The 7,935-nt window shown below is 39.2% G+C and overlaps 1 protein-coding gene across 1 annotated transcript in view; it reads left to right on the forward strand.

Annotated features, from left to right (window-relative positions):
* Positions 1–7,421, forward strand: part of wu:fb13g09 (ATP-binding cassette sub-family C member 5) — a 28,301-nt gene extending 20,880 nt beyond the window's left edge. Inside the window, exons 21-29 of the mRNA XM_022213979.2 lie at positions 466–594; positions 802–988; positions 2,804–2,893; positions 3,272–3,464; positions 3,580–3,739; positions 4,541–4,619; positions 4,707–4,820; positions 5,167–5,331; positions 6,154–7,421. Of these exons, the coding sequence (XP_022069671.2) occupies positions 466–594; positions 802–988; positions 2,804–2,893; positions 3,272–3,464; positions 3,580–3,739; positions 4,541–4,619; positions 4,707–4,820; positions 5,167–5,331; positions 6,154–6,246 (1,210 nt within the window). The 3' untranslated portion in view covers positions 6,247–7,421. The remainder of the gene's footprint in view (positions 1–465; positions 595–801; positions 989–2,803; positions 2,894–3,271; positions 3,465–3,579; positions 3,740–4,540; positions 4,620–4,706; positions 4,821–5,166; positions 5,332–6,153) is intronic.
* The last annotated feature ends 514 nt before the right edge of the window (positions 7,422–7,935 follow it).

Here is a 7,935-nt window from a genome sequence, read left to right on the forward strand (position 1 = left end):
TCAAAGCTGCAGTATCAATTTAACTGAAAAGTAACACACGTGCTTTGGTTCATAAACGAGATCGAATCACTTTCACAAAGGTTTGCGCTTCGCATCTCATGCAAGAATTGAGATTTCAGTCCCCTTTGTATGTACTCTGCTGTTCTTCATGATTTCCCGTTGAATGTAATTTACTCCTCACATGTCGTAGTGTATTTTCATTCAGCACCCTACTATTTTCAATCGGATGACACTAACCTGAGCTACAGTTCGACCTGAATGATAAGGATTTTAATAAGGATTTAGGAGTACAAATGAAAACAGAAATTAGTAGTGATTTATTCCTCCAGTTACCATACACGAATCAATGTGAAAACTAATTACTTTCCATGGTGAATGATGAGGTGAAATCTAATCTGTGATGTATATACATTTGCAATCATCAGTATTCAGTTTCATATATTACAGAAAACTAATCATTTGCAGGGTTCTGATTCGTGAGCTGAAGCGCCTGGAGAACATCAGTCAGTCACCCTTCACCTCTCATATCACCAGCAGTCTTCAGGGACTCTCCACCATCCACGCCTATGGAAGAGGGCACGCCTTCCTCCAAAGGTTTGCATAATGGTGTCTGTCAGCAAAGGAGATTATTAAACTTTCATTTCATCTTATCTCTCTGTGTAGTTTTTTCAGTTTACTCCTTGACTTGTAAAAATCACCTCATTCTTGAAATTTCCCCCCAGCAACCAGGAGAGTATAGAGCTCTGCTTGCTTTTGCCCTGACGGAAATGGGTTTACTGTATCTCTCTTTTTTTTGTGTAGATATCAGGAATTGCTGGACACCAATCAGGCCTCCAACTACCTCTTCAGTTGTGCTATGCGTTGGCTGGCTGTCCGTCTGGACCTCATCAGTATCTCTCTTATCACCGCTGTAGCGCTTCTCATTGTCTTCATGCGCAATCAGATACCTCCAGCTTACGCAGGCCTGGCCATATCGTATGCAGTGCAGGTTTGTGAACAAACACATGCAGCAACACAGAATATATGGAAACACTGGCTGCCCTAATTGTTTCAAATGCTATAAACAATTTGGGAATATAGCAAACTCTCCTCTGAGTGGCTTGTTTGCGCTGATCTGTCCTGCTGTTCAACTGATTTGATCTATATTTAAATTGAAATTCATCCAGATTCATTTTAACTGTTCTTTAAGTTAATATAGATTAAAGTAGGACTATGTAACCACCAGTATTACTATGACGGTGGAAAATGTTATTGAAGGTAATTCTTACTGTATTATTCACATCACTGATTGAGTTTGCCTGCTGGCTCCTTGTCCATACTTTGCTCTTGTTAAAGTAATTGAACATTTCTGCTTATATCTGCTAGTCTTGTCACAATACGGGAATTTCTAACTTCAGGGTAATGCCTTCAAAAATAGAAATATTTGATGCCATTTTCAATACAACAGGAAAGGCATTATGGGCATAAAATTTTAGATTTCACTGAAAAATAAATATTACAAGTCTATAACATGAAACTTCTCAAGGTGTTGCTCTCGCTCAAAGGCTGCTGACATTGACACAAATTTAAAAGGGAAATAAAAAGCAAAACAGCGGCATTTTATGTGTTTTCAAATGAAAATAACTCTTCCTTTGGGCTATTTTTATGGCTGTATGCAGACGTGCTCTACAAAATCCTAATCTAAAAATCTAAATTTGCAGCGCACCAGGTATTGATGTACACTGCAGATAATATACTCTCAAACCTTGTTAAACATTCAAAATCAGTATGTTTAACCCTCAGATACATGAGTGATTGGACCCTACATAACACTCTTCCATAAGTGGCTCAAAAATGACCCATATAAGAATCAACGTGTTTTTATGCCATTTTTGTCATTTTGATTAAGAATAATCATTTGTATTATTGTTTTTATTATATTTTTGCCCACACAAGATTGATTTCATATTTGAAATGTGTTTATTTTTAATTTTATAACGGATTTTGAACATTTTTAAATTGAAAAAGAAGAATATTACACAGGACAGCAGTAGAAGAATGTTAACATCCACATTGTTGACATTTTTCCGCTCTTTTCCTCCAACTGTTGCTGCTCTCCAACCCTCCACGTTTGTGCACTACATCACCTCTTGTATGATATTAGATTATTGATGAAGAGCTTGGGGTAGTAATACAAATACTACAGTTTCTCTAAAAGGATAAAAGTTAACTTAAAAAGATGGAATGACATCAAAAACATGTTTTTTGAGGAATACTTGGACTATTAAATACAAACTTTTCACAACAAATATTACAATAAAACAATCTCACCGAGTCATTTTTGACCCATTTATGCATCTAAAGATTAAAAAAATCATCATTTTTGACAGCACTGTTATCTACTGCATTGACTTAACTATAGATTACCAAAAAACATGAAGTGACTGTTGTTGACCAAGTTACATTATCTTGCTTTAAGGAAGCAGGAGAATCTCTTTGTTGTACGCACACAAGGTTTTCCTGCAGCGTGTTTTAGAGATACGTTTGTTTGTTCACTAATGTACAGTTACAGTATTTGTTGAAACATTCGGTGCTTCATTGTGTGTTCAAATCGACATAGTCTCAACAGCCACGGTAGAGAATTGAAATCCGTTAACAAGATTGTGAAGGAGCCATATCAGCAAACATGCTTATCAGGCTGTATATTTTTAAATGTTTTACTACTGAAGGGGAAGCATGTGTAAATAAGGAGTGTTTCATAGTAATTAGTGTGGCAGAGTTAATCATTAACCTTTCTGCTTCTCTGCTTTTCTTTCACTTCCAGCTGACTGGCTTGTTTCAGTTTACAGTGCGGCTGCTCTCAGAGACTGAAGCTCGCTTTACTTCAGTCGAAAGGATCAATCATTATATAAAGGTAAGAACATTGATTAGCACTGTGAGGAGACTGGATTATGGGGCACTCAGACAAATTGTGCACAGTCACACAGACTGGGACGCTGGTATCATACCACCAGCAGCTGACACGTCTGCACATGCATGTGAGTGTCCACTGAGTGTGTGATAAAGTCAGCAGGAAGCAGATAGAAACCCAGCATGTGGGCTCCAGAGCACACGACAGGACTCATGTCACACAACAGCCATCAAACCACAGAGATACAAATTCTCAACTTTTTCTCTTCAAGTGCTGAGAAAAGCTCATAGAGAGAAAATCACTGACAATCAGTAAGGGGGCTTGCACCTCTACAGAGATTTAGAGATTAATCCCAGATACCATCGCCTCTCCTTATCTTAGAGTCTTGAGAGTGAAGCACCCAGACAAAGTCCTGAGGCAGCCGCTCCTGCCACCTCCTGGCCTCAGCAGGGAAAGATCACCTTCCAGGATGTGAGGATGCGTTATCGTGAGGATCTGCCACTGGTGCTTAAGAACCTGTCCTTCACTATTCTGCCTGAAGAGACCATCGGCATCGTGGGCCGCACCGGATCAGGTACAGCTGACCTTTCCTGTTCCTCCGGCCAGCAGCAGTTTCAGTAAACATTTACATCTCTGTTTCAACATGTCGACATTTGTTAACGCAGGATCTTTTCTGCATGCACTTGCAGGAAAGTCCTCTCTGGCTGTTGCCCTGTTCAGACTCGTGGAGCTGACTGGAGGCTCTATTATCATTGACGGAATCAATATTGCACAGATTGGTCTGGATGACCTGCGGAGCAAGCTAGCCATCATTCCTCAAGAGCCCGTACTCTTCATTGGTACAGTCAGGTAATCCAGTGATAATTACTTTCACTATCAATAACTATGACTAATGCACCAGTCTGGCTTTTTTTTAAAAAACTGTTTTGACTAAAAAATCAGAGAAAATGAAAAAAACGCCCACACCTTAGCAATTAATGCAGCTGTTCTAATGGAAAATCTGTCGTAGTAGTGCAACCAGGTGGCCAGAATTGGTTCCTGTTATTGCTTTAAATGTGTGCATGTGTTAAGTGCTCCCTCCTCATACAGATGGCTGCTCTCTCCTGCAAAAAGGAGATGTTCCTTCATTCAGCCCATCTGTGTAAAGCTACAATATATGTTTGTTTTTTACATCAAAATGAAGCAGGATATTTTACATATAGTCATTCATTATCTGTGGTCCTGTACATAAAAATGTCTAAATTCCCACCATTGGCATGAAATTGGCTCTTGGTAGAGTTTTAGAGCTTATAATGTTTTATTATTTGCTTTGTGTTGGTCCAACAGTAATATGGTCCGTGTCTATTAGTGTGATATTCCAGAAGGAAACAAAACACAACAAAAACAAAAGCTATGCCATGTGGTGAGACATTAAATAACAGATGAGCTACATATGTTTAGCAAGAAAAACTGCAGCATTGTTGTATAAAAACAAGCTGTCACTTGGTGTATGCATGTCGATTACCTTGGCCTCAGGTTAGAATTGATCTTAGTCACTCCCAGTTTGGAGTTCAGTATCTTCATCATACTGTACATCTTGCCCTAAAGTGGACTTGCCATAATATTTAGTTTGGTGGATGAATGTCACAATTATTGTTTCTATTCCATTAGGAGTAATTTAGACCCGTGGGATCAATACTCTGATTGTCAGATCTGGGAAGCTCTCGAGAAGACACACATTAAAGAAATGGTAAGTGGTGAGATGGATTTAAATTATGTATTGCATGACTGGAACAGTTGTCCTCATATCTGAGTATACCCCTTTGACCTTCGCCAGGTCAGCCAGCTGCCTCATTCGCTCCACTCAGAGGTGACAGAGAACGGAGAGAATTTCTCGGTGGGAGAACGGCAGCTCCTCTGTGTGGCCAGAGCCCTACTGAGAAACAGCAAGGTGCTGATTGTATAATACTGATATTGTATCGGAACATGTGGAGCATTGTTTGGAATGGTTGATGATCTGCTCAGTTTTCCTATAAAACAAAACAGAGCTTTTCCAGATCACCACCTGCATGGGATACCACTGCCACCTAGTGGTGTGTTTCCTAACTACATTCATAACTGATTCAGCATGAATGGGTCATCAAATGCATCCATTATGCATTTAGAATATTATTTTATAACTTTCCATTTTCTGCATCCAGAGCATGCACTACTTGTTTGCATAGCTCCTTCTTTCTTGCGTAACATGCTGTATTCATTATTTGGTGTTACCTCTTTAACATCCACTGTTTCTCTAGATCCTTATATTGGACGAAGCAACAGCAGCCATTGACACTGAGACAGACCGTCTCATCCAGGAGACCATTCGCTGTGCTTTTGGCAGCTGCACCACTCTCATCATCGCCCATCGTCTCAACACAGTGATGAGCTGCAGCAGGGTCATGGTCCTGGACAACGGCCAGGTGTGTATGCACACAACTTGACTGATTGCACAGTTCGGCCCGTTTGCTTGAAACCCATTCCCACGTTGAAACACCCCTAATTTACCGTGTGAACTGGTCCACTTTGAGCTGATGGATGAGATAAGACAGCGCACAAGTGGCTTTTCCAGCCGACTTTTGGTGCAAGCAGAGAGCATGAAACGCACACGAATGATTACCAGTTTTAGTGCCAGACCCAGTAAGTTGAGTTTACCTCTCCATATAATGATTCATCAGTATGCAGAGTTTAGAGCAGGGAGTGGAGTCTGAGAGATCCAACAGGACAGATAGGATCCATGGTGTGAATCTACACCTAATTTATTGCAACAGAGATCCTGTAACTCTGCTCTAATGCCACTCTGCAGTGTCTATACAGACAATAATGAAGCTGAGTTGCTTTAATGTCTTAGATATCCATTATAACAGGTTAAATGAAATCACAAATTCAGGCTTGATGGTGAAAGGTAACTCTAGTATGTGGTCTCTGGCTGTAACTGTTTGGATTATAGGATGTCCAAAATGGCAGAAATGGCAAAAAAAAAAAGCGCCTCATGATTTGACCTATGTGAACTGTGTCGACATCTGAGCATCAACAGGTGCACGTATCTATATTGATCAGCATGGGTTACAGGAACTTGTGTAAAAGTGTACCAAGGCTGTCTGAGAACAATATTTCCAGATATTAAAATGCTTTTCATACGCTGCCGCTGGGAAATAACCTCAGTTGCACCATTCCTCATAAAAATATGCCTAGATGTTTTTCATGCTGGTACTGATTTCATCTTATCCTTTTCGTTCTCGTAGATTTTGGAGTTCAACAGCCCCGCTGCCTTGCTGGCAGATGAAAATTCAAGATTCAGAGCCATGATAGAAACATCAGAAAACCAAAGCAGATAGAGCACACTGGAGCTGAACTTTGGACGTGAGCTATGATCCCACAAAATATGCAGCTGAATTATTGCACAGAAAAAGAAAAAGAAACAAGGAACACAATTAACCCAATCCTGCCATGGTGTGAAAGTCTTGACTTCAGAAATACAGTGATGTTTGCTCAGCTTAACAATGTCTGTTTATTTCCATACCAAAGACCCCGGGACCACATTTCTGAACAATATCAGTATGCAAAGTAAGAAAATAGCAGCCTCCTGCTCTTTGCTGCCGTGTCACAGGAGTTGTTTCCCGAAGGCTAAATAATTAACTGCAACTTAAATAGAGTTGATTCTCTGACAATAGCACTTTATGTTTCATGTGGGCGCATGGAGGGATGTGTGTGCTTCCATTTCCTCTGGAGTTCCGTTAATCAGTGAGACTTCTGTTTAGTTTTAGTCATTTTATTTCCATCACAGTGCAGGAGTTTACTGTTGAGCTGAGAATGGTGTAAAACAGATTAACAAGTCAATTTTATTGAGTTATTGTTTGTGATTAGTTTATTTTAATTATTCAACACAGTGTGTCCATTTCTATGAGGCACTGTCTAAATCATGCTACAAATGTTTCACTTATTTTGTTCATTATTGTTCCTATAATGCAATCATTTCAGTAAATTATTGCAGATGCGATATGTGCCTAGAGCTGTAAACACTTTCAGGTTATATAATGGAGTTAGCCATGTAGGCATGCTTTTTTTAGACAGCGTGCAAGTACTGTGTGTGTGTTTTGAAATATGCTAATGTATCCAAATGCTGGTGTTTTTAAAAAAAATCTGCACATTTTCCACTGCTAGTAATGTTTTACCGGGAAGGTAATTCTAGTGGTGAGGTAATTCTATTAATCAGTTGCAATGTACAGGCACAGAAGGTACGTAATGTTATTTACAACAAGGCTGAAGAGGATCACAATCAGGATGTGTCTTTAAATGTTGTGTTTTCACAAATCTGAGGACTGTAAATTTCTGCCTTATAATCAAGTTTGTGCTGAACAATCATGAAAAGTGCAATATCTTCCTATTGCTTTTGGCACATTTTCAAGATTGCCTTTGTACACTTGAGATTGTCATGTTGCAATATATTTTTGTTGAATGTTTGATTTTTAATACAGAGTTTCTGTTTTTAATAAAAATATTTTTTTATAGATGATGGTGTCAAATTGTGGAAGATATTTTACACGTAGAAGGGAAACTGCACTTATTTAATACATGATAATCTGATTGTAGTTCTCAGAGACTTCTACTCCATGTGTGAAATAGTTGTAGAAAGCCTTTTGTGGCTGCACAAAGTTAGATACTTTGCCCTAAGTGACTAGTTGGGACTGAAGGACTGCAAGTTTGAAAATGAAGAACTGTTCAAAGAAATGACCTTATGAGGCCTTCATTGCCCACTCTTTATCTCTGCTTGGGGCTAGCAGCTTGAGGCTATGGCAGCTGCAACTAGCAGTGCACAAGCTGAATTGTGGATCTTTCAGTTACCATGTTCAGACTATAGGCTGTACAAGAAAGTATAAGTATCTTTCTTATAGTTTAGATGGGAGAAGAATACTTGGAATAAAAAAATAAACAATAAATGTAAATCCAGTATCGATTTCTGAAGGCTTCCTGGTGTATGTCAGAAACGATTATACAAGTGCAAAGCTGAAATAGTAAGAGTATTT

Source organism: Acanthochromis polyacanthus, chromosome 10 (assembly GCF_021347895.1).
Source record: "Acanthochromis polyacanthus isolate Apoly-LR-REF ecotype Palm Island chromosome 10, KAUST_Apoly_ChrSc, whole genome shotgun sequence".
NCBI classification, from domain to species: domain Eukaryota; kingdom Metazoa; phylum Chordata; class Actinopteri; family Pomacentridae; genus Acanthochromis; species Acanthochromis polyacanthus.